Here is a 26,950-nt window from a genome sequence, read left to right as displayed (position 1 = left end):
AATTAAACAGATTCCGTGAATGTAATTTGACTCCATCAATATGGTGTCTCTGCTGAATTATGCCTCTTCGCTTTTTTTTTTTTTTCTAATACATTTTCTTTTCAAGCAATACACCCTGAAAGCTTGGGGGCACCTTGTCCGTACGCTGCTCTCGGGGGCGAGCTCCTCGAGTGTGTGCGTGCGCGCAAAAGAGCGTGTTTGAGTGTGTGAGAGCGTGTGAATGTGTGTGAGTGACTGCGTGTGTGTGTGTTGTGTGTGTGTGTGAGTGTGAGTGTGCGTGCGTGCGTGTGTGCGCGCGTGTGTCTGCTCTGCTGTTGCTGCCCTTTGATCCCTGCATTAGTGTTAGTTAGGGGCTCGGAGACACACTTGCACCGAGAGCAGCCATAGTCAAGACACGGCAACAACAACAGCGGCACCTCCTCCGCCTGTGTTCCCATTCCCCAACAATACACTTTAAACCGAGCAAAGCCAGGTGCACGACCAAGTCCCTGCCATCACTGGCGCCTCCAGTCTCAATGGGAAAAACCTTTTTTCTTCTTATCCCTAAACAAGGACGAGAATGTGATTAAAAACGGGGGAAAATGCCAAGGAGGAAGCAGGAGCAACCCAAGCGCCTGCCTTCACGTAAGTCGTTCACTCGATTTGTGCAATTTTAACGGCTCTCCGTGTGTTTTGCGCAGTAGTTTAGGGTTAAAGAGGTGAAACAGACAAAAGACTCGGCGTAGGTTATTTCTCCCTTTTTAGGTCCGAGCGAGGCAGCCATGTTGTTGGCGATGGGTAACGTTAGCCAGGCAGTGAGTGGATAAATGATACGTGGCTTTTTATTAAGAGTATAATCGATAAAGGTCCGGTTCCGCTAAAGGTTGCGGTCAGTTGGCATATGTGTCGGTTGTGTGTGTGTGTGAGGAATAACGGCCGAGCGGTTTTCGGTAATGTGTCCGCCTCTGCTTGGTCGCTTTTCGGGTAGAAAGGGGAGGATCTGGGAGTCTGGCCGCAATAAAATGAAGGGTCAGTCGGATCAGACAAGCCAGACTCTGGCTACCCATACCCTGGTGTTCCTAGTTAGCAATAGCGCTATCTAGCAACGCTCGGTAAACTTCATTTCCTCGGCGATAAACGTGTAACTTTCGCCTCATAGTTTTTGCTGGTCCAAATCGCCTATCCGAATTTGTTCGCGCTTGTTTGTCGTCGACTTTAAAAAAGTATGGAGAGATTTTCTCCCCCCCACCACACCACCACCACCACCCCCCCGCTTTAAGCCAATGTATTTTTTCTACCCCTCCCAGTCTGCATGCAGGCTATGTCAGAGCCATGGTCGGTCACCTGAAGTTCAGGGTTTTTCCCCCCTTCCCTTTGCAGCCATTCATTGCAGACAGACTACGATCAATAACGCGGTTAGAGAAGGGAAACGACACTAATGCTCCAACTAAGGTTAACGTCGTGCCGCAGCAGTCATCTATTATAATTCCCCTGTAGTTGATTTTGGTTGGAGGTTGGTTTACTTTCGTACATTTGACCCACCGTATCTTGGATGTTCGTATTGTGCCTTTATCAGTCCAGATAATGAAAAGCTGCAGTAACACACTCTGACCACTAGAGGATTGCAGATGGTAGTGGGCAATGAAAACGATTATTAAAGGAGTTGTCCGAGAGTGACATTTTTTTCCTCTCTCTCTCTCTCTTTCTCTCTTGGACATTTCTGCTCAATACATGCGTAAGCAAACAGCTCAATTAGTCATATTGGTATGCAAATGCAATGAATAATTGAGTGATTCATCTTTAAGTCAACTGGCGGCTTGATACATTTATCTTATGACACTACCTTCTTTATTTCTTAAATGTCAGACCATGCCAGCTGTTCAGCATAACCAGCCATGATGAAAAGACACTTAAAGTTGCTTCTTTTGCTCAGTTTACTGACATGTATTTTTTTCTTTTTAAAGTGTTGGTGAGGAGGAAAGTGTGAGCTCCTGTACCTGTCACAGTTTAACATGTCTGACACAAATGCACATGCACATGAGTAATTCTTTGTACAGTAGCTTCACACAATATTTTGTTTTTCACTGTTAATATTCACCGATCTACCTCTCAGGTGTTTGACCTAGGGTTGAACTTGGGAAATTGCAGCGGTTGGCTGGGAGGCATAGAGGTGGAGACTGGGTGACGGTGGGTGCAGTGGCTGACTGTGAGTGTATCTGTGTGTGTGTGTGTGTGTGACTGAGTGATAGAGAGATATTTGGACAGTCCTCACTGATATGCTACATAAGGAGTATATAAACCACATGTTTAGACTGCACAGAGCGGGGTCAGGATAGGCTTCTTGTCCGCTCAATGTTTTTTCCTCATCATTTAGCAAAATCTGTGACTTAAGAAGTGTGTTGAGTGTTCTGTGAAATCATGAAATGTTGGCAGTTGTAGGTTATTCGAGTACATAAAACAAGGTGTTTTTTCCCTACATTTCTCTTCTCGGTTAGTGGTTTTCATCCACTTAATTTTAAATGACCTCTGTAAACAGTATCGCACACTGATACTTTGATAAGCTGTGCATTTTTCTTCCAAGTTAAAAAAAAAAAAAAAAAGTGTCTAGTCTTGGTCAAATGAAGTGACTCATTGTGTAGGATTTTATGACATGCGTCCCTGTTAACAGGGACACATGTGTATTAATAGTTTTTTATTTTGGTGATATGAGTCAGTATTCTCCAAATGTAACAAAAAATGAAATAATGTTTTTGTGGAGCGGACGTAAAAACATGTTTTAGCACTTAGTTACCCACCAAGAGTGATAGCTGTTGTCCATTTCAACAGCAAAATGTAGCCTGAAGTTGAATTTTCACTACTGGGATTTAAAAAAAAAAAAAACAAGTTAGTTTCAAATGTTAAAGAGTGATTAGGCTACATCAGTTTGATTATGAATTTTCTTTATCATCAGAAAAGTGGCGGACTGAATAAATGTAAGATCCGACAATGAAAATGCATGAGGTTCCTGATTTTGGACAACTTGTGTTTCAAAAGCTGCCCAGTTTTAGGGTGAAAGATGTATTTGGCAGAGCGTCATCATTATGCAGTTTGGATCAGTCAAACATGAAGTCCAATATTTTCTTTTTCTCATCTTTTGGGCACAAAGACCAAAGTAAGCCCGTGTCAACCTTTCAATTAAGCCGCTTCGTAATTGGCCTGTAGCAAAAATACTCTTCACCCACGTTTCTGAAATCATGTAGTCCTGTGTAGGCACTGTACTGAAGCACTGCTGTGCCTGTGTTCCTGGGTTTAAATGAAAGCCTTTTCTGATTTAGGAGTTGTTTCCCTCTTCAGTCAACAAACTGTCACCGAAAAAGTATGAATTTGTCAGAAGCTTTTTGCGCTTTGTTTTGGATCTTCCCACTCTAGAATGGAAGTGTCACCTCATGCCATTCGCTGTCAGTCTGTGTGTTTTCATTATTCAGCCAACAACACCCTGGTGGTGTACCAGCCAACAAGCACAATATCGAGCTTCAAATCTCTTCATCTGTGGTGAAAAAGGGCAAGCTAATACACTGGCTTTAATGCTGGAGGTGCTTTATCTTTGCACAGACCCAGATATATGGGTTGTGTAGCCCAGTGTGCACTATTCTATTGTCTGTGGCACAGCTTGTGAGAGGAGACTATTCTTTAAGTGTGTGTGCACGGCATGCGCATGCGAAAGTGAACACACAGCCCTTGTGTGTGTGTGTGTGTGTGTGTGTGTGGTAGTGGTGGTGGTGGTAGGGAGGGGAGGGGGGTACATAAGCTGGCTATGGAGGTCACAGTACAGTATGGCGCCTTCACTCTGACAAGTAAACATGACCTTTGGTGCCACAATGAAAACTGACATTCTTTATGACCTTGCAGTGTGTTATTGTTTATGTAATTTTGTTTCCTCATTACTGGCTATTAAAAGTTATGGTTAGTTAGGCTCATAAGATCTAATGTTTTGTGTCTTTTGAATTTCTGATTTTTACAAAAATCAATATGGACTTCACTACTCAGTACTGTTTCTGGCATACTGTATGCCAAAATTTACATATTACAGGCTATGTTGTCATTAGATCAAACAAGTGCCCTTAACATCTCACAACCCGTCGTCGTTCCCTGTCCTGAAAGTCTTATAATGGAAGTGGGTGAGTATGCTAAAAATGTAGACTGAGTGAGAGTCCATATTATAAAAGGCACAACCTTAAGTGCATTGGGAGGAACACTTGTATGCTGCGTCCTCCTCCGCTGGTTATCTACATTTGAAATGGAGAGATGTTGAACATTTCTACACAGAATTCAGCTCCCCTTCGTCAGCCAATAGCTGACTGACTGGGTGGCTCTCTACCTTACCGTAATGGCGGGTCACTGGCTCCCGTCCACTTGCTATGATTATAATGACCTTGGTGGGGCTGGGGCTTGAAAACATTGGATTAAGGGGAAAGGAAAATGAGAGGAGGTTTCCATTTCGCTCTTGGCATAAAATTTGTGGGGAATTTCTGCCAAGAATCCCCCACCTCACCACCACAGCCACGTCCCCCCCCTCAAGTTGATGGGGCTTGGGTGCTCAGCCGGTGTCGGCCAAGTGGAGCTCAAGCGAATAATGATACACAGGCTTTAACTTAGAAATGAATTTAAGGGCAGGGGAAAGGTGGTGGATGCCTCACTCACCATATACTGTCGTAGAGAGCTTAGAAACCTGCTTTCAGTGAACATTCGTATTCATTGGCCGAACCGGACCTGGCCTTTTGTGTTTTTACGTGATAGTATCTGAAAACACTGAGGCTGATGTGAATTAAGAGCTAGTTCTGTAAGGTTTAATGGGCCTGGTTTGAAAAAGAATTTAAGCTTCAAGCTTTGAATCAGTACTTTAACATAATTGTTAGCCTCATTTACCTCTTTGAAGAACTGAGAAGACACATATTCAGCTGAGTGGTTTATCATCATTTCAGTAATAAGTTTCAGAGTTCATTCAACTTAAAAATAAATGTTTCTCAAGAATCAAAGCTCTCAATGAGACTGTCTTATCTAAGAATAATGTGAAATAAGAGTTTGCTCAAAATAACTTCCTTCACGTTTCCGTTTAATAATTCTTTTGATGTAATGTGCCTTTTTTTATTTCACTCAGTACATTATAATATGGCTATAGAACTAGGCTAATGCCTGAAATCGTTAATTGATTGACTGAATACTGATGCAGATTTTTGTGGTAGTAAGTGAAAAATATCATTCCTACAATTTCCTCTCTCCCCATCCTGCACCTTTGTATTCATCCAGGCAAAGTTTATCATTTGGGACCTACTGAGCACAGCTCAACCAAAAGAAACAAACTTATATTTTAAAACAGGGGGTCAAGTACCTTGTTCAATACAACATTGCCGGTAGTTGTTGAAGGAGATGACTCACTCTATCCAGATTTCTGCTGCCTATCCAGAAAATCTAACTGTGGAATTTCTAGTCATAAGGCTACTTACAGAGGCCACCATAAACTAGCACAGGTAATATAGCATTAATGTAGGAAATCCCCTTCACTGACAAACTGTATAACTCATAGTAGTCATATCCACTTTGTATTTTAATACCCCCTCTAGAGAGTATTAGTGATTGATTATTTCCACAAGTCGTTGCGTCGGCAAAGTGAGATTAATGCACAATACGGGACAATGAGGATGAAGATGTTCAGCTGTGACTGTTGCAGTTGGTAGTTTTTGTCGGAGTGTTTATGGGACGTGTCTTCATACCAGATTGTTTCATACAGAACTTTAGGCTCAGTACACCAGTGAAGAGCTGCGGTACGTTTTTAGCACAAAACACAAATTCTGAAGTGAAAATTCCACAAGAGAAGTGTGTTGGTTGATGACTGTAATCTAAATCATTTGTTGTTGTTGTTGTTATTATTATTATTATTATTATTATTATTATTACTATTATTTATCTAGATAAATGTTAATTGAGATAGTATAATTAAGTATAATTTTATATATTCAAAATAAAGGCTGATATTGACTAAGTTGTGGCCCTCATTTTGTCTTATAAACTATGTATTTTCTTCATTAAGAAATGTTTAAGGTCACTTGAAGGATCTCTTAGTAGTTAATAATTTAGTAACACAAACACCTTTTCAGCAGAAGAGCTGATAAAGTGCTCATATGCGCACTTAAGAGCCTAGTTGTGTCGATCCCAGAAGTCTAAAGTAGCTGCCTAAAGTTTGTGAGCTACTTACTTAACTGCAAAACGACAAAAAAGTGACAAAGAAAAATAATGTGCTGCTTTAAGCTTTGACAATTTTTAATATATTTATTTGATTCTATCATTTTGTACCATAATACTGTATAAGTACTGTGTCAATTTGACATTTAGAAGGTTTCATTTACTCAGACTTTTCAGACTTTTGACCAAAAGTTGTCTCTGAATGCTCGATCAGATTCTTGGTGTAGTTTACTTGTTCTTTAATCTATTGCCTGATTTAAAACAACACTGTCATGTAGGCATATAACAGTGATGCTTGTATGTTTTTGTTATTTTTTTTAGGAATAATCAAGAGATAAATATATTTATACTCAGCAAAGGATGGTTTCAAGAAAGTAATTTGGTACACTTATTAAACTTTTAAAATACTTCTTTCTTTCCTTTATGTTTGTGGTTTTTGTGGTTTTCCTACTCTGTGGAAGATTGATAAAACAAACTATTGCACTTTACACCACAATTTAGTTCTAATCATAAAATAAAAAAACTTAAACTGAAACTGTCAGCTTTTTTTTTTTTTTTTTTTTTAAATATTACTTTTTTTGGCATTTTGCCTTTATTTGAGAGTTAGTATAGTGAGACAGGAAACAAGGGAAGACAGAGGGGTGTGACATGCTGCAAGGGTCCCCCGGCCAGGAATCAAACTGTGGACATTGCGGTTATATGGTATGCGTCTTTAACCATTAGGCCACCAGGGCGCCCAAACTGTCACTTTTTAAAATGTTGAATCCCACATGAAAACATCTATGAATACCGAGTCAACTTGTTCAGCATCTTGTTCTTGTTCATCTTGTTCAGCATAATTGCATGTAAGTTGAAATTCACAGTGGAAATATAACGTTTTCCTCAGATGTCTGTTACCTAATAATTTCATAGTGCCTTCTCTTCACCAGAGAATCCTTTGCAGCACAGTAGTTGTCCTAATACCTCCAGTACAGTACCTGCCTGTCTGCCTGGTCTCAATCAGAACCCCCTCTGTGTGGAATGGAAGTGCCTCAGCCTTGGTAACGATTTTTCCCGTGTTGACAAGTCACAACATGGAGATCTACAGCTCGGAGAGCAGCCCTTTGGCTACGCAGAGCCCTGCTTGCACTGAGTAATAGCAATCTCACAGGAGTAGCAGGCTTTCAGCTGGCAGCAGTTCATACGGAACAGCTCGCCGGTGCAGCTGGGAAAGACAGAGCAGAGTGGAGAGGGAGAGAGGAGCTGGTGGTGGTAGCAACGGAGATGGAGGGAGGGAGGAAGTGGAGAGGAAGAGCTGTTAAGAGCTTTGGGCGGTTTCTCTGTTGTTGTACCACACAAGTGCATCCAGGCCCTGCAGGACAAGCCTTTAACAGGCATGAGGGATGGAGAGCATGAGAGAAGAGGAGGAGGAGGAGGAGGAGGAGGAGGCGGCAGCGGCGGCGGTGGTGGTGGTGGAGGAGGAGGTGGTGGTCTAGGGAGCTGAAGCCGGCCAGTCGTGCCAGACGCCCGCTCTAAACAGGGATGTGATTTATTGTTGGACTCTGTCTCACGTTTCACTCCTAGAAAGACACTAAAATTACATTGTAGAGAAATAAAGAACTTCCTCAATCATCTTAGAAGAAAGACCCATCGCCTGTGGGCTGTGAAGAAATTTGGAGCATGTGGAGCATGTTTAACTAGCGCATGAAATAGGAAAGTTTTTGGCTTATGATGGCATTGGATTTTATTTTTTTGGCTATGGATTCTGCTTTGATCATTGCATTTTGACTGTTCCTGCAAACTTACTGCTCTAGCATATTTTACATCAACTGTCCATAAAGCTGCTTTTTTAAAATGTAATTCTGTGTAAGCCATCAGTGTATGTATATTTGGCTAGGGGGCTTAAAATGGCTTCTGGCCAACACGTTGATCTTTGTCGCCCTCGCTGAATGCACTCTGCACGGCGCAGTGCTATGAGATGACCTCACTTCCTGTGTGGGTAGAAGAGGGCAGGAGGCCTCTTACACACACATGTACACAGACATTCTCTCTTTCAAGCGCGGCCTGGCTCTAGTTAGCCTTTAGTGCACTAGCCAGGCTAACCCCTCTCTCCTCTTGGTGTGGAAGTGTTTCCACATTGCACATTTAGGCAGTCAAGAGCAAGGCACAGACTAATGTCTTTAACTAGCCAGGCTAACAGCTGTGTGTCTGCAGCTTTTTGGGACATAGGATCAGTTTAATAGGGAGATTAAAAGTACAGAGGAGGGGAAGGGGGGTGGGGTGGGGTGGGGGGGGCTGTTGCAGACACAGGATAGTAGAACCATAAGGCAGTGACAGCTCTCTAGGGAAACAATATATCACCTCTAAAAGGAGAGTGGAAGTGTTTGGCTGCGGGACAAAAAATCCAGAGAAGTTAAAATCAGCGATGTGATGTCATTTTTGAGAAAGCCATTGTCAGTGCAGTATGAGGTTATTTATGATGCTGGAAATGCAGGTGACTGTCTTGACTCATTGTGTGCTGTAAAGAAGGCCTCCTCATTTGCATAATGTAGCCGTGCATCTCCTAGCGCATTAAAAGAACGACGTAACGCAGGTCGCATCCTTTGATTGTTTACTAAGGGCATTTGGTCGCTTGATTTTGCCCTTGTGATGCTAATGAGATTAGCTAATCGCTGCCAATTTGAACTTGAAATTGAACATATTAACTCTCAACAGTTAAGTATGTATATAAATAAATACAAAACACTATTAACACATTTACATAACAAATTCACATGTTAAATAAAACCTAACCCAACTACAATAATTTAGCACTAAATAACAGTTACAGTACTAATAACAACAGCAAAATAAATGTTGAGACGGGATCAGTAATTGTCTCCCTAACGCCTGGGCCACCGTGGTGCTGAGCAAAACTCGGGAGAGACTCTGCAGTCAGACGTTTCTCCGTTCTCGAGTGGCTGAGATTGTTACTAAAATGAAAATAGCTGGTCCACCTTAAATTTCAGTCCACCTTAGGTGAGCCTGGTCAGGTTAGTCTAACCCATTGTCGCTGACCCCCTTCACTTAAATCAGCAGGTGGCAAGCAAGACACGGGAACCTGGCTTGGATCTTGACGAGTTGTAGCATTTATTCACTGACAAATATCCTAAACTGTACACACACTGCACTGCTACATTCACAGCTTTGCTCCATTCGCCAGCATCACCATCACACACACACACGTTCTCTCCCTCGACCACACACAATCTGGCATTGAAATGAAGCACCAAAATCTGCGTTGCGATTTGGTCCGGTAGGTACCGGTTGTACAGGAACTAGTGCCATATTGGCACCGGGTTTCGGTACCCAACCCAATGAGGAGCCCTTTTAGCTCATGGTACCTGTAAGAACAACAACCATAAATAAAAACAAAGTAAGCTGGACAAATTAGCTAAGTCGCATAATGAATGAACGAATGAATGAATGTAGGTAGCGAGTTATTCATCTGAATCAGATGGCTCAGCTCACGATTGCCTGTATATTCCCACTCCCCACGAGTGTTTTGAATGGGGGCCATGTTGGTTCAGATTGCCATGTCATTAATCCCTCGTACTCTACAGGGGAGTGGTCAGCAGCAGATGTATTTGCACTTCCTCCAGAAGGTTTTCTAGATTAGCACAAATCCTCCCAGAAAAACCGTTTAAAAACCTCATTTGGCACGCACAACCAGACTTTGTGCTCATAACTGGCCAAAGAGAGCCATCCCTCCCTCTACATCTCATTCTCTCTGACGCTCGTGATTTTTTTTTTTTTTGTCCCCCCCTCCACCTTGTGGTTCTCAGAGCTTAGCCCCATGTCGATTTGGACAGAGCAGTGTAATTGTTTGGAAACTCGGTTCTGTCATTTGCATGTTGCAAGCAGCCACTTTTCCAGTTTCAGTGGTTTGACCTTGTTGTACCTGCCAGCCAGAAATGAGATCATCAGAAGAGTAGACGAGAAGCTGACATCTCTCCTCCACCTACCCGTGGCTTTAAGTGATGGTTGTCATAGCAATCATTATGCCACAGAACAGACTCAGTGGGTGAAGGATGGCTTTGAATGCGGCAGCCTCAGGTCACAACCTGGTTATGACAGAAAAGATAGACCTGTGAGGGTTGGTTGCTGTACACAGTCTGCACAAAGTAAACAGCCGCATACATCTCATGTCAGGTTCATATAGATTTCAGTCGAGATTGAAATTACTGAGGCAATGTCTCTTTTTATACCTTGAAGAAAGCGAGGCAGGTATTGGTATAACAGAGAGGGAAAGAGCAGCATGGGGCGAACAATGCCTCTCATTCCCATCAGCTGCCCTGGCCAGCATTTAACATGGAGATTGGAAACGGAATAAGCTCTCCCCCCATTCTCCCTGGACCTGCATGTAAATGAGGTTAGCGGTTAGCATTTCCTGCTGTGCCACAGCAATTCTTCTCCCTCTCTTGCTCCCTCTTTTTCTTTTTTTTTTTCTTTTTTTTTTTTTTTTTTTTTGATAATGGCCTGAAAGTGCTCCCCCCTTCCTCGAGTAGGGACCGGGACCAATCCTGATTAGTGTCCCTGTCCTAAGTGACAGGCTAAAATCCAAGCAGGCACTGCCTTGGGCGCCTCTGCCAAACAGCCGTCAAACCAATACCACCATAAAAAAAGGCATCTTTTTTCCCTCCCCCCCTCCTCCCCTTTAATTCTCAAGATTCCCTCCTTCTTTCGTCTTCCTCGCTTCCCTGCTCATTCTCCCCTGCCGTCCTTTCTGAGTGTCTCTAATAGACACTGCCTCCATCGCTCTAACACACTGTCCCCTTACATACATGCATGCACATATAGAATTACCTCTCACTCTACCCCCACCTCCCACCGGACCTTGCTTTGTCTCCCTGGGTGGACCGGCTGCTATAGAGCCGACTGTCCCTTTTGCCAGTAGGGTGATTTACAAACAATACATGGACGCTGTACACACTCCCACCTTCCACCCTCCTACTCTCTCTCTCACTTCTCTTCCACAGACACACAATCACCTCTGTGAGGAGCTTCAGTATGCCAGAAAACTACACAGCAGGGTGATGGCCTGTTCTTTTCGCACTTGTTCCAAAGAATGTACCCTGTCTTCTCGAGAATGCTAGCGCGACATCCATGTCTTGGTTGAACGAGGTTACTTTGTCAAGGAAAATTGATGGGATCTCACTAGTATGTCAGTGGCTTATAATTAGTAGTTTTCAAAACCAGATGAAATAATAACCTGAGCTTTATTCATGACAATTTTGCTTCAAATAAAGCAAATACGTGAGGGAGTCATGTTGTACGGTTGGTGGCATATGCTAATTACTCTGTTTGAGAACAGGAAAATGCGAAAAGTAAAAAAGAACAAAAAAATTACTGTTATATCTCCATGGCAGCTGTAATAAACTGGTTATCATCGTGCTGCTGTCTGGATTTGTTACTATGCCAGTCTGTCGGATACACTGTGTACATTATACGCTGTAAAACAACCACTGCAGCACAGCAAATTGATCTGGTTATGTCAATCAAAGGTGATGCTACCAAGTACACGTTAAGTGAGCAAGCCAGCACAGAGTAATGATGGGAAGTACAATAGAAAATGCAAGCTGTTGTTATCCCTAATATGTCCGACACACAATTTCTTGCATTTTTCACACATGTGCATGTAACAACCTCTAAGTTTTTGTTTTTTTTTGTTCTACCATATGTGGTCTTTTCAAGTGTGCTGCATGTGTTTCTATTCAGTTTCACAAAGAAGGATGCCACCCACATATGCCTATTTCTATGAGGCAGCACGGCTGAAGTCTTTATGAATATGAACAGCTCTTTCACGCAGAATCAAGAGATTGGACTGTGATGTATAGCATTTAGACACCGTACTGGCAGTGAGCCCCATTTATCAAGGAACTTGTGAATGAATTTTTCCCCTTATCTTGTAAGGACATTTACCGGACATTTACAAAAAAACAATTATGTATCTCAGTTGCACTTTTAAGTGGAACCTTTTTTGTGTTCGGGCCAGTGACACGTTTGGCGTCTGGCTTTTAAATCATGACTCATGATAGCAACGCAAATGGTAACCAGTTGAGGATAGACTATATTTTTATTTAAATTAAAGCAATATTGTATTTTGTCTTTAGCCTACAAGAATTGGTGCAATAAAGCAAAGAAAGAGCATATAGACCTAAATATTAACCCAAAGAAGTACTTAAAGTAGACTCAAGTCATGAAGATTATGATAGATACATATTTGAATAAATTTGGCTCTCGCCATACCCATGTGACCAAGAGACAGCTCTTTTGAGCAGAATGTCTGGTCAGCAGTTTTAAATGCTGGGATTAGATTTGTGATACTAGAATAATACCCATCACTGGCACCTTGCTGTTTAAGAAACCAACACACGCTCATGTGTTTTGGGATCATTTCCTCGCTCTCCTCCTTGAATAGAAACCTGTTGCACCCTGTTAACAGTTGTTAATTAGTAAAAAATTACCAGGAAATGCACCACACTTCCACCAACAAACAGGTAAAGGTTGTCTAATGAGCAGGGGACTAACCTTTTGAAGGTACCGCATAGTATGTTTGACCTTTAATACTTTTTAAATTTATTGTACTAATTACTACTTAATTAGTACTAATGGTATTTCCGTCAGTTCGGTAGTTTGAGTTATCCTGATCCGCAGACATGTTACTGTCAGTCAAAATATTTTTTGAGTTTTTCTTATTCATTAGGTAGAGAGCTGCACATAGAATTGCTTTCAAAGATAGGAGGGTGTGTGTACAACCTCGTTGGACATGAGATATACTTTTCAAATGGCTGCTGAGATTATTTCCCAGTGCTTGTAAAAGAGATTCAGTAAAAAAAAAAAGCATGACTCATCATTACCCCAAAACACTCCAAGCAGTGAATAAGTCATTCATAAAAAATGATAAATTCTGTCAGTCATCTTGACACTAAAAATCATCCAGTTGCCCGCGGCCAGTAAAATGCTGACCAGGGCCAGATGATTGGCCAAACCAGTGCCTTGGGAATACCAGTATGCTGGTTTTAGTATTTCTCACCTTGTAATTAGCCAGTTAATCCTTCCCTCGCCCTCGCTGCAGCACTGGCCACTCCTTCATGTTGTGCTTATTTGTTCCCAGTAAGAATCAATGCCACCTCAGAGTTGGTCAGGGATCCAGTAGCTTGTTGAGTCAGTGCACTTACGATATGTGTGTATGTATATATATATTACATATCACACCTTTTGTCAGTGATAATTAGTAAGTTTAATCCGGCTAATTTTAAACAGCACCACCTCTTACCACAAATACACACGTTACACACAATCAGAACTAGCAGCAACCACTTTATATGCATGCAAACTGGCTAACTGACAACTCTTTCCCTGGTCTCAGAGGGTTGCAGGAGAAATTCATCCATGGTTATAGATACCACTACTTTACTACCACTAGAGTACAGTACTACTACTAATAAATCTAATCTGCGTATTTGTGCACTTTTATATGTTGTTTTGATGAAAGCCAGCTGTTCGGGATGCCAGAAATCATTGAGATTTTGGCATACAGTTTATACCATGGTTAACATGTCTGGGTGTGTTAGGTTGTTGTGTTTGTAAATCAATGAGCAGGACTGTTTAATGGCAGTATTGAATTGTTACATGGTCCCTCGGAGTGGCAGTTAGAATTTGCATGTTGCCTTTACAACTGAAGCCAACCTCACTGACAGGTTGAGAAAGAAATCAGGAACATTATTACAGACTACGAAAGGCCAAACCGAAGAGATGAAAGGTGCTGAAGCGCTAACTTTGCAGGTATCACTTCAACACCTTCACTTTCACTTAACACACATGCTTACAGTACCCATAATCAAGAGCAAGCAGCACCAAGCCTGTATGGTGGCAAAATAGTTAACTGAAGCAAGCTCTTAATATTTGTACACTTTCCACTCTTGATTTGATAAAAATCATCATCTTGCGAGATAATGAGCGAGAAAATAATTTCCATAATGTTTGGCTGCCATTGACGATCTTTATCGTCATTGATTATGTTGTACTGTTGGCAAACGGGATGTGGTTATAAAGGGGATGTACTTGACGTCGCTCCTTGTGTGACATTCAGCACTTGATATTTTACATTCTCAACTGAAGTCAAGTGATCAAACGGGTTGAGAAAGAATTCAGGCTCTTCATGCTGTTAGAGACTGTTGAAAGCTAAACCAAGGAGAGGCAAGGTGAAGTGATAAGATACCTTTGCAAGGGCTGTATAAAAATTACTTAAGAACATGATTTTCTGAATGAAACAAAATCACAATATTTTTTTTTTTTTTTTTTTTTTTTACAAATTTGTCCAGAAAACCATATCTTCTGAAGTTTTTTTTTATTTGATCAAGCTGACAAATCCTGCCAGGTGTCTATATGTCTTCAGGCTTTCAATATTGGACTACATTTACAGACCACTGAGTGTACAGGTCATAGCTGATGCTGACGGCCTTTAGTTTGTCAAGATATTACCTTGTTTTTCTTAGGTATTGCAGTTCTCCACAATCATAGCAGCTATAGTGTGTTTGTTTTTGCTACTTAGGCTATTTCAATGCGTACCATCCTATAGGTTGTTTGAGACTAACATCCAATACTCACCTTGAAACTGCAATGCATAGACAAGCGAATTAGGGAAGTCACTTTTCCAGTCATACGATGCATCATTCTGCTTTTTTCAGTTCATTACATTGAAGAGTATGAAAGAAGAAGAAGAAGAATACTGTATACACAAACATAACCTCAAAAGTCTTTCATAGTTCAGAGTCCACTCAGGCCACTCGGTTGACATGTTGATTGGTAAACAGAGATTGGATTTGACAGTCTCATGTGTAAAAAGATGTTTCAACACATTCTGAAGCTGTTTTCGGGACGGTGACATTGAACGTCGGCTTGTTTTTAACTCACCAATTAGTGTCATTTGCTGGGTAATGCAGTTTGCTTTCAAGCTTGGGTTGGAAATTATTGCCAGTATAATAATCCTGATCACTTAGCGAGATACTCTGTGTGTGTTTAACCACAGAGGGTGTTCTTAAGTGAGATAAAAAACGTTTTTAAATTGCGGTATGCCTATATATATCTGGTCAATTAGATTAGGTCGATCAGGCAGGTTTAGCTGTACTCTAATGGTCTCACACACCGTATTCACACATTTACATCAGGATGATGTTGCATGTGCAATGGAAAATGACAATCTATTCAGGAATGTGGCAGAATTTCAATATAGTCCTTAATGCATGAGCAACATGAACTGCATAGCTAATATGTGTATTAATCCTAACTTTTACACACTTTTTAATTGCAGGGTAATATATGTAACACCCACGCTGAGCTATAACAGACTATCAGATCATACAAGCATACAGTAAATGATATTTCAGTGATATAAGTATTATCATAATACCATAAAACGACTGCATGTACAACTCTAATGATGACACGGTTTGTCCAGACCATGCTCGGAAATTTAAAGTCCTAGCTGAATCTTTTCAGGGCAGGACAATAAAACGTCTGATTACATTTTTGTTGTTATCTCCTGTGTCAGTTTATGCTGCAGAGATGTGATAGACATACCACTCCTCTCCTTCAGCAGTTTAGGTCCATAGCTTTGATGACACATCTGAGGTTATGAGCAAGTTTTTTTCTTTTTTTTTTTTTTTTTTTTTTTAACATGAGATGCTAAAAATGGAAGGGAAAAATAAACCAGGGGGTAAAGTGCACTTCATCTGCAATGAGGAATTTCAGAGGTCTGGGGCTCTCAGTCGTCTCATTCTCTTCCAAGAACACTTCTCCTTCCTGTTTCACCTCTGGCATGCCGCCTAAAGTACCCACAAACCACGGAGGCCAAGGCCGAAAATACACAGATGGTAATTTGCACTACATTTCAATACGACTCGACCGCCATTATATATAGCCCTGCTGCCTGAACCCTGATCCTTACTGAGAGTATCCTCTCACCTCAGATTACAACTAAAAGATGGCCTCTTTATGTCTTTGTCACAGACTACCAGTTGGATAGGATAACAGTTAGTCAGAGTTGAAAGGGAGTACTTGATTCAGAGTTTTCATAAATGTTAAAATTTATAACAGGAACTTTGATTAATACACAGGAGGATATTTTTCCCTGGATCAAGATGTCGTGTCAACATAATTAATCGCTAGAATGATGTTTAAAAGTCTAACTCTTGCAGTGAAGAAAAATAGGTTTTTTTTTTCAGGTTACTGAAAGTGACGGCCTTGACTACATACTGCATAATAAAAGAACAGTTTATCTAAGGTACACTTTATTTAAGTGGGTAAATAAGAGTTGTGTTACTTACTAACTCAGGGCACAGGGAATCACACCGATACCAAGTTCAAGAAAGGTTGTATGACATTTTCCCTCAGCAGTCAGACATCTTGCCCATTCCCCTTGGTGGTTGTCATGTTTCATCAACTTTCTAATGGAAATAACATGATGGATAAACTTCGGAGCGGTTATCAGGTTGCTCCTGCAAAAGAACAACAGCATTTAACAGATTGATGGCACATAAGTTCATGTAAAGGAGGGGGGGGGAATAAATATATGTCTGCTAGCTCCCACTCATCCGGCTGGATTTAGAGCATCTGTATTTAATTTATTTTTAATATTTGTATTCCCAGTTCCTGGAGACGGGTGAAAGAGGAAGAGGGATGAAGGGAGAAATTTACAAGAAGGAAAAAGGGAGCATGTGGGTGTGAAAGAGATCAAGCAAGTGAGAGATTATGGAAAAGGGAAGGGAAGCGATCCTGATCCAGTGTGTCCCAATTAATGGAATTACCTTCCTCCTTGGGAGGACTGTTAGTCATTTGCAGAGACGTGAGCCCGCCAGAAAAGCGTCTCTCCCACCATATTGTCCAGTGAGCGCTAATAAGGCAGTCCTGACCGCCGGGCTTGCTCATTAGCATAGCCGGCGGCAGTGGCAACCCCCGCCAGGGCCCAGCCGGACACTTAATGCCGTGGCTCCTTCTTCACTACATCCATGCTCACTGCCTTCCTTCCTACGTCCTCACCCCCCCCTGCCCTACCTCCTTAACCCACCCCCAAAAGAAAAACAAATGCACACACATACACACACACTATCTCCCTTCCAGTCATACAGGGAAGATATGAGGCTAATCATTTTGGCGATGTGAATGTGATGGCTTTAGTCTTGGTATGTTGTAGCAGTCCTTTATTCTGTCTCACTTTTTATGGCTTAGCGGTCAGCACTCTTTGCGATTTTTAGTGATTCCCTGACCTGCACCACCTCTCTCTCTATCGCTTGCTCCCTCTCTCTCTGCCTCTCTCTCGTTGCTATATTAGCTCATGGGCATGGCTCTCCTTTTGACATCGCCACAGTATTGATGCACCCCCGTCCAGCCTTAATCGGCTAATGGCCTCCTCTTCTTTCCTGCCCAGCCAAATCAACCCCTCCCTTCACCATCCTTCTATCTGTCCCTTCCTTCCTTCGCCTTCCCGTCTCCTCTCCCTCCACTGTTCAGGCCTGGGGTCAGTGAGGCCAATTTTCATGCCTGGCTAAGTCACAGAATAGCTTTGTGTGCGTGTTTGTGTGTGTGTGTGTGTGTGTGTGTGTGTGTGTGTGTACTAGAGAAAAAGAGAAGGAATATGTTAGTCAGCAACAGCCTCACACAAGTCATGTGGTGCGTGACCTCCTGACCTACCTTTACTCCAGTCCCTTGCTCTTCTCCCCCTTCTCTAACAAGTGACAAGGTTAGCCGAAATCCGGCTGACTCCTGTACTGAACTTGTACGTATGTGCATGCACACACACACACATACATGCCCCCCTCTCTGACCTAGAAAAGCCATGGCCAAAATAATCCTGCCAAGTTCACAAATGGAGATTGTTGACAGCACTGCGTGGTGAAACAATGAACAAGTACACTACCTGTAATGTCCAACTGTTTTTAGTTGTAGTTACAAGCTGTGGACTCCCTGTCTCTTTTTTTTTGTAACAGTTTAACACAACATGCAGGTTTCCAAACATTGTAAGTTCCAACAAAATATATCTAGGTCTTTAGTGTTTCTCTCTGGTTAAGCTCAAGGCCCATCTGCAAGGTTTTTCGCTTTATGAAGCTTCAGCCACCACTTCGACTTGTTATGGCTCCCTCTTTGTCTATAAAGTGGTGGCGCTATACATCTATGTGGCCCAGAGAGAAAATCCCCGGCCGCTGCACCACTGAATCACCAGTGTGTGTGTGATAACAGATCCAGACTGCTGAGCACCCCGCAGCTGTTTGTCTCAACATGCAAGTCATCCCCGCCATTACACCGCTAAATGGTTCCCTTTCAGTGGCAGACGCTTGCCGCCTCGGCCTGTATCTCCATGCCTCCATCACTGGAGGGGGTTTGCAGTTACTGTCGCCGAGCCAGCCACCGTACCGGAGGCTAAGCAGTTGAATGTGTGTCAGAAATAATGCAGTGGGGGAAGGACTTGTGCATTAAATCACATTCTTGGCTGCGCATTTGTAGTTTAAATGTGTATGCACATGCATATGATTGTCCCTATATGTGTGTGGTGGGCATACAGCAGCAGTCGGGAGTACAGAGTTCAGATGAAGCCCCCTTAGAGCTTGGGCTGGAGACCATGACCTTGGGAAATGTCATTCCGCCCACAGGGTGGCTCGCCTGTGACACACAAAGACATGGTAGTGGAGTGCATCAGTGCACTGTAGCATTGTGGCAAAAGCCTAGTGGTGTAGTGTTGTGTTCAGCTGCACCTAACCCTGAGGTTTGAGAGTGAACCAAGGAAGCAAGAGAGTTCATCCTCAAAGCTGAGACCTTGGGTCAGCAATCTAGCGATTTCCCTCTAACCACATTACAGCCATTAGTGGCTCTTGCTGCTTTTCACATGTCACATGGAAATGGGTCAAGCCCTGCCCTGCATGACTCACTGGCTCTTTCTCTCTCTCCCTTTCTTTCATTCCTGTTAACCCTACTCAGGTGGCAAAATCAAGGAGCATGGGAAATTGGGTTCACAATTGGCACATTATGGTGTTTTCTTTCACCTTTTGTAACAGACTTAAGCAATGAGGAGATTCATGGATGATTAGTTTGCTCATCAGTCTGTTATATCTTGCATTGTTTGTCCAGGCGATTTCAATTAGACAAGGGGTTTTAGACAGTTTTGGGAATGCCCTAAGGCCAGTATTATAACTTAATCCATTGCTTTTGTTTTTGCCATCTGACATTTTCTGTCAGTGTTTGTGTGAGGCAGAGATGAGAAGATGTTGCGAAGTGTGTAAGCCCTGTTTGATATCTGTTGCAGCAGGAGAGTAGCGGTCATAGTGGGTTGTGATTGTGGTCACCTTTGTGGACCACGGTGAGTCACGCTGGCCAGATGTCAGCCAACTCTAATGATCCTAACAGGTTGCCGGGCTGGGTTGCTTGGCAACCATTTTGCCTCTGCCTGTAAACAGAGAGCAGACCCACCAGGCCTCTGTCAGGGTTGCAAGGGTGAAGACAGCTTTGGTGTGTGTGGACGTATGTATGTTGGTGTGTGAGACAATTAAAGTAATTCTTTCATTCCCTAATGTTTTTGCAACTGTACAAGCACCCATTTTTTCTCAGGAATCTCAACCAGTTCCTTTTTTATCAGATGTTTCATGAGGTTGTGTACAGAAACCCAAAGAGGAGGGGAAAAAAAGTCAGTTTTGACATTTTGTTTTGCCCAGGCTTGGTGCTTTTGACATATTCTTATGGAGGTTTGTTAATATGTATCAGGAATATTCACTTTTCTTTGTTCGTCCTTGTCTGGCAAGCTGTAATGTTTTGCTTATGAATATTGATACATGAAGTGTATATTAATGACCCTTGGTGACCTTAACCCTATCCTTATTGGCTCCCCGGTGGTATCTGCAGGCTCATGAATATTAATCTAGTTCTGTAACCTCCATTACCCTAATCTTTGCTGTCTAGCCTCCCAGAAGGACCCGTTGTCATGGTAACCCCTTTACTAGACTCTTCCAGACCAAGGGTGGGAAAAATATGGTTAAAAAAGGAAAGAAAAATCTAAATTACTCAAACATCTTCTGGGATGCGCCTTGTGGAAAGCTGCCATTATATAAGAAAAAGTGAATTTGTATAGCAAGTCATTTTTGTGCCCTCCTTGCAGAGCACTGGAGTGTATTTATGCAGCATAAGATGGCCATTTGATTTGGGTTTGGGCAGGTAATTGTTTTTAAAAAAAAATTTGTTCTGGTCAGGATTTCACCTAGTACAGATCACTAATTGCTCTGCAGCATCAGACGAGCAAGGATAGGAAATAATAAAAGAGAATGGTAAATAGTAATTTCCGATGTTAAAAGCTGTCTTCAGTCAGACAGAGGCTATGACTATGCCCTCTACTTAACTCTTAGTAATAAGTGTCTGGTTTTCACAATTCTCACTCAGGATACTCAGTGTTTAGCTGAACAATAATGCCTAGTCTGTCTTTGTTACTACTAATACTTGCACAGCTTTTGTTTTTGTTTCCCCGGGGTAAATTGTATGTCCTCTCTCCTCTTCCAGATTTGGACAGCAACGAGGAAGGAGGGCCTGACGGCGGTCCTGTGGAGGAGGAAGGCTGGTTTGGGAATGCTTCTGACACACGCTCAGAGTCGTCGTCCTACGGAGACACCCAGGATGAGCTCCTCCTGCCAAGGGGCTCCTCTCCCGATGAACGGCCTGGAGTCAGCGCTGGGTCCGGGGACCACGATACCTGCGGAGGTGAGAGCTCACTGGGTTGCCCCACACCCGTCCGTCGTGCCTCTTTGGAACTTCTTGGACTGGATGGAGGTGCATTCTCGGCCCAGGACACACTCTCCTCTGTGGTATCATCACTATATGGCGAGGCAGCATCTCGTGCCCTTGGAAAACCCCTCAGCAGCAACCTACGGCGCCTCCTAGAGGCTGGGTCACTGAAACTTGACACAGGGGAGCTCCTGGGTCGGTCATCCAGGGGAGGTGCAGGTGGGGAATCCCCTCCAATAGGTCTAGCCCCACCCTTGACCCTGTCCCCGTCTTCCCACCATGCCCAGCAGTTAAGTGCTCTTGCCCGTAAACTGGCCAATAACAACAACAACAGCGGCTCAGCCTCACCAGCCTCCTTGGCCCCCTCAGTCACTAACATTAAGCAAGAGCCCCTTGACCCCTTTAACTCTGTCACCCCTAGCAATGGAAGTGGCTTTGTATGGGCAGGTGTTGCAGATAAGTGGCCGCCAGCCAGCTGCTCCACGCCCTGCGGCTCCAGCCTGTCCCCGGACTCTGCAATCCAGAAGTTAAAAGCAGCAGCGAATGCTGTACTTCAAGACAAGAATGCCGTGGCCTCCTCCTCAACAACTTCTTCTTCCTCCTCCTCCACCTCTGCTTCATCTGCAGTGCCCACCCTTGGAGGGGGTGGTCGAGGAGATGATGTGGTGCGCTTTGATGCCTTCAACTCTCCGTTTAGCCCGCAGTCAGCCAGCTCCACCCTAGCTGCACTTTCCAAGAAAGTCAGTGAGCGGAGCCAAGCCTCGTCAACGGCCAGTGCTGCCACTGACCACCAAGCCTCAGCAAGTTCCTTTCTCTCACTTGTGTCAATGACCTCCTCTGCTGCCTTGCTCAAAGAGGTGGCAGCCAGAGCAGCAGGAAACATGCTCGCAGAGAAGAAAGAGGGGTCCCCATTGGTGACTGCTGGGGTCCTCCAAGAGGATGTGAAACCCCTGCTAGACAAGAACCAGAAGGCACCCACGCCCTCTACACCCACCCAGAGCCTAGAGTTGTTGTTGCCCTCTACTCCAAAAAGCAGAGGCAAACCCAACAGCCAAGCAGGTAATCTAAATGAAAAATAAAATGTATAATAGTGGTAATACTGCATTAATAAAAATAATACACTAGGGTAGAATAACACTCAGCTTATTAGGTGCATTTTTGGATATATTGCCAGTTGAAAGATATTTTTCTTCATGGAGACAAAAAAACACACTCAGCCTGATTTTGTTTTAAACACAGAATCAGACTATTTTGATGTTACAATGAAATGAATTGACCTTATATTCTTATAGGAGAGAAAGGTAGTATGACGGTTCAAGATCATTTCAGCTGCACTTAATTTATGGAAATGTTTTAATCTTCCTTCATTGTGCCCTTTTCTTTTGAAAAAATAATAAAATTAAGTTAAGTTCAAGATATATTCAAGGATATATTTCCCCTATCATTATACTTCTTTCCATTCAGCATTTACCAAATAAATAACACCACTTTTGTCATGAAACATGATTTGAATCTGTGCAAATTAAAACTAATATTGCAATGGAAGTGCAACTCTAAACAGATAATGTGTCTTTGCTGTCGTAGTGTGGAGCTGCAGGTTTACTTGTCATCCGATAAAACACAATTATGAACTTCCATGACACGTTTTCTCTAGTTTCGTAATGGTTCTGTTCTCACCTCACTGGCGCTGAAGTAGCAAGTAGTGTAGCCTCAGTTTAACTGTCAGCCGAGCAGAGAGCATAGCCGAGAGAAAACAGCCCTGGCTGGCCTTCTAGTCTGGGAAATGGTCTGTGGGCTCAACAGGGGGTTCCGACTGAGACCTCACTGCCTTCCCAGACCAGCTCGTTTGTGCTCGGATGTGCGTGCTGCCAAAAGGGGGCCGTCAGTGTGTGCTCGGCACAGTGGGGAGCCCTGGAGTCCATATCCATCTCGGCAGCCTCCTCCTGGCTTCAACCCCCACTAACCAGAGCCCTCTGCACTGATCAGCACAGCAGACTTAAGGCCAAACACATCATACTTTCCACTGACTGGATACAGATGCGTGCACACTCTCTCTCTCTCTCTCTCTCTCTCTCCCTCTCATACTCACTCTCTCAGTTACTCACAAATGGCCATGCAGTATATTCTGTAAGTGTGTACTCAGATGTAGACGTGTAACCCAAACAAGGGTGCACACACAAAGATCTCACTCTTTACAGGGAGAGAGAAAGCTTCAAAGTGCAGGCTCTAACTAAGTAGCCTTTAGGGAGAACAGAATGTTTTCAGAGAGATGGATGGGCACTTTTGAGGGATGGTGTCGCAACCCCGCCAAATCTAAAATGGCTGGATCAAATTGACTTCAGACAGATGAGGCAGTCGATGTAATATTCTGTGATCTGCATGCTAAAAAGGGGGTCTGCTCTAACCTGCAAGCCGTCAAGGTCGAGCAGCGCTGTAAAAATGCAGGTAGTTGTTTGGTCGCCAGACTGAAAAATGTGACCTTGATTATTGACTGTCATGTCTTGTTTTATTGCCGTCCCTTGCCAGTTCCACTATAAAACTGTATTGCACTGGTATGTTCTACACTCTGCATATTTATACGGAAAGCTTAGTCCTCTTTTCTAAAACATGATTGTGATTACACAGGAAACAGACATGTTAAGTACCGAGATGAAGATACTAAACTCACACACATTTCCACTCCCCTGTTTTATTTCTGCTTCACTCACCTCAACTTAGTAAGCAGAAGTCATTTTTGCATTGTGATCTCTGCTGTGCTTTGAGAGGTTGGGCCGCAGATGGCGGTTTATTGTTGCAAATAGGCAGTCTCGAGGTTTTACACCTCAGGTCAATGAATGGCTGAGCACAGTAATTTCACCAAACACTGATTACCAGATGTTTTTCAAGGAACGGCACTGGAATACTTATGAAGCCATCCTGACAGGCCCTTGTAGAATTTGTAATGCAATCATGCCTCTTTCTAATAAGACCAATTAAACAGTAATGGATGCCGGATATGAAGCCAACAACAATAATCGAGATACTAAAACATGCTTGAGTTTTTACTTCCATTGTTCCAATGCTTCCAGCTGGCATTTCCCTTGATAGTTTTCACCATTAGGTGTGCAGTAGTTGCCTCTCGCAGATCTGTGCGAACTGTAGTCTGCATTTGGATAGGCTTCACTTTGCAGTAATAAAGGTGAATTTCAGCAACACTCTACATAAAAGACTGAAGTCTCGCTTTTGAAACTCCTTGAATCTCCTTTGTTAAATGGTAACAATGACCTGCTGTCCCCTCAAGGCTCTCCTGAGGATGGTGGCAAACCATTCCAGTGTCCTGTGTGTGGACTGGTCATCAAACGCAAGAGCTACTGGAAGAGACACATGGTCATCCACACAGGCTTGAAAAGCCACCAGTGTCCCCTGTGTCCCTTCCGCTGTGCTCGCAAAGACAATCTTAAGTCCCACATGAAGGTGAGATGATGGATATTCTTCAACTTGTGACCCTGTTCTATTTGTCACCCCTACCCGCATCATCTTTAATCAGTGGTTATTATGGCTCTAGGAATATAATTGTCAACATTAAAGGATATGCATGCTTTAGTTAAACTTGTAATATATCGTCTCCGTGGCATAATTAAACACTACTGCATGTTTGTTGTAGCACCTCACTGGTAAATATTACTGAAATGAAGCAAAAGTATCCTGTCTTTTCTCTTGGCGTCCTGTAGTGCCAGAGAGAAGTAGTGATTTGACACTTAAACCTGGCCTCCTTTTCCAGGTACATCAGCACCAGGACCGGGGTGAGACATTTCAGTGCGAACTTTGCCCCTTCACCTCCTCCCGTCACTTCAGCCTGAAGCTTCACATGCGCTGCCACCAGCACTTCCCCCGCACAGACGTCAAGGTGAAAGAGGAGCTCACTACCGACACGGAGGGCGAGGGCTCCGTGATGGGTGACAGCGGCTCCGCAGACCTGAGAGGGACGGAGGTGTCCCCGCTGCACTCAGACACTCAGCAGCAGACGTCCCCTCCAGTCGAGGCTTCCTCCAATCATGTCCACATCAAGGAGGAGCCACAGGAGAGAGACCTGTCTGTGCTCTCCCCCTTTAGCATCTGCAGGGAACGTCCCAGCAGCAGCGCCAACTCTCTGGACCTGCCTGGAGTTGGCGTAGGAGTCGGGGTCCGGTCCAGTCCTAGTGGTCCAACCACAGCCTCCCTCTTCAGCCCTGACATCACTACCAAGACGGCCACTGACCTGCTTATGAAGCTATCAGGTTAGCACAAACAATGAAATGTGAAAATCCACCAATGTATAATATGTGCTGCAGTTAAAAGTTACCACTGTCCTACCTTCCTGAAGTTACATGGCTCGCATAGACACACTGCTGGCTTGGCTCCAGATAATACAAAACGTTTTTATCTATTGTACTGTTTTCCCAACTTGACTTTGTAATTGCAGTCATGGCAGTTCTGCTTTTATCAAAAGTAGTTCAGTTCCTCCGAAGTCGAACGCGAAGACATCCGTGCTAATCTCCAGCTCGATGTTGTCTCCCCTTTGCCTTAAGTCTTGTTTTGAATCTTCACTGTCACCAGAAATAACATTCGTAAGAAGTATAAACAGTTTCATGTTAATAGTTTCAGGTCAAGGCTGCAGTATGTGTCTGTGAGCTGTTTTTGATATATTTTAAAACAACGAGAGCCTGAAATGTCTGGGATTTAGTGCAAACATACGGTGAATAAACAGTATTGGCTTTTGACGATGGTAAATACATTAATATGTTTAGACTTTTTATGTGCATTAACATGGGGGGGGGGGACAAAAAGTAAATTCCCTTGAAATCCTTAAAAAAGTGAATTGAATAGGAATAGTTTACACAATATGGGTCGATTCAGACACACATGTTTTAGCTGTTGTGTTTCAGACTTTAACTATTATTGTGCATGTCGAGGATGTCAGGCATGTCTTCACTTGTACATATGTTTATTCTCAACCTCGGTTTCTGTGTCTTTCCCATGCGTATGGTAGAAATGTAGGCCGTGTCTGTGCATTTAAGCACCATATTTTTTTTTAAACTGGTCAGGACAACATCCAAAGAATTCAAAACTCACACAGACACAGGAATGTTGCCTTTTTGTATGTATAAAAGTTTTATCATGTGCAATCAGCACTCTGGTGTGTACAGTCACAAATAGCACCTACTTACTTTGTATTTGCTGGTACACATACTGTATATATTATTTGGGACAACAGCTCATTTCTCTTGAAAACAGATACTAAGGCTTGAAATATTCCCATAAACCCTGGATAAAAAAAACCCGCCCAGCTGATGCAGAATTGGGGAAAAACACAGGAAAGACGTCACCTATGAGATCTGATTTTTACAAATCTAGTTTCTAAAAGATGTCTTAGTGATCTAGGCCCAATCCACGTACAAATTGGGGATACACAAGGCATCTGTTGCACTCAGCACATCACACTGATTTACTGGCAGCCTTCTTGTGTCATGCTACCTCTGCTAAGCAAAAGAGAGGAGATATTCTTTGCTTAAACACAGATTCCAAGCTTTTTTCTTCTTCTTCTTCTTCTTCTTCTTTTTTTTTTTTTTTTTAAAAAAAAAACAACTAAGGTTTCTGAGGCTCTAAACATTGCTTTGCCAGACATGATTTTTTTTTGTTTGTTTTGATTTTCATCAGTTAAAGTGCACCTCATGCAGTTTTTGTGCACCTTCATGATTAGTAGCAACCAAGTAAACCACGCACATGAAAATCAACTGAAGTACCACTGCCCAGCACTGAAGTCATGACCTAAATCAGACAGTATGCTCAAATCTAATCTAATGAATAAATAGTCTGTTTTGAGCTATATTTTGTTTGCTAACTGATATTCATTACAATACTCAAATTATATATCAGAGTTATTTATCCAGGCTGCTCCTTTTTTTTTCTTGCTTCTTTTATACGCAGCTCTAAAATTACACTTGAGTATTGC

At 42.9% G+C, this 26,950-nt stretch overlaps 1 protein-coding gene across 3 annotated transcripts in view; it reads left to right on the top strand.

Annotated features, from left to right (window-relative positions):
* Positions 1-240: 240 nt before the first annotated feature.
* Positions 241-26,950, top strand: part of znf827 (zinc finger protein 827) — a 62,853-nt gene continuing 36,143 nt past the window's right edge. For all 3 annotated transcript variants that reach the window (XM_044347206.1, XM_044347205.1, XM_044347204.1), the window contains exons 1-4: positions 241-624; positions 20,758-22,038; positions 24,260-24,432; positions 24,740-25,235. In XM_044347206.1, coding sequence (XP_044203141.1) covers positions 582-624; positions 20,758-22,038; positions 24,260-24,432; positions 24,740-25,235 — 1,993 coding nt within the window. In that variant the 5' untranslated portion in view covers positions 241-581. The remainder of the gene's footprint in view (positions 625-20,757; positions 22,039-24,259; positions 24,433-24,739; positions 25,236-26,950) is intronic.

The sequence above is a fragment of the Thunnus albacares genome, chromosome 3 (assembly GCF_914725855.1).
Source record: "Thunnus albacares chromosome 3, fThuAlb1.1, whole genome shotgun sequence".
Classification (NCBI taxonomy): domain Eukaryota; kingdom Metazoa; phylum Chordata; class Actinopteri; order Scombriformes; family Scombridae; genus Thunnus; species Thunnus albacares.
Note: the sequence above shows the minus strand (reverse complement) of the source record. Positions and strands in the feature narration are given on the sequence as shown.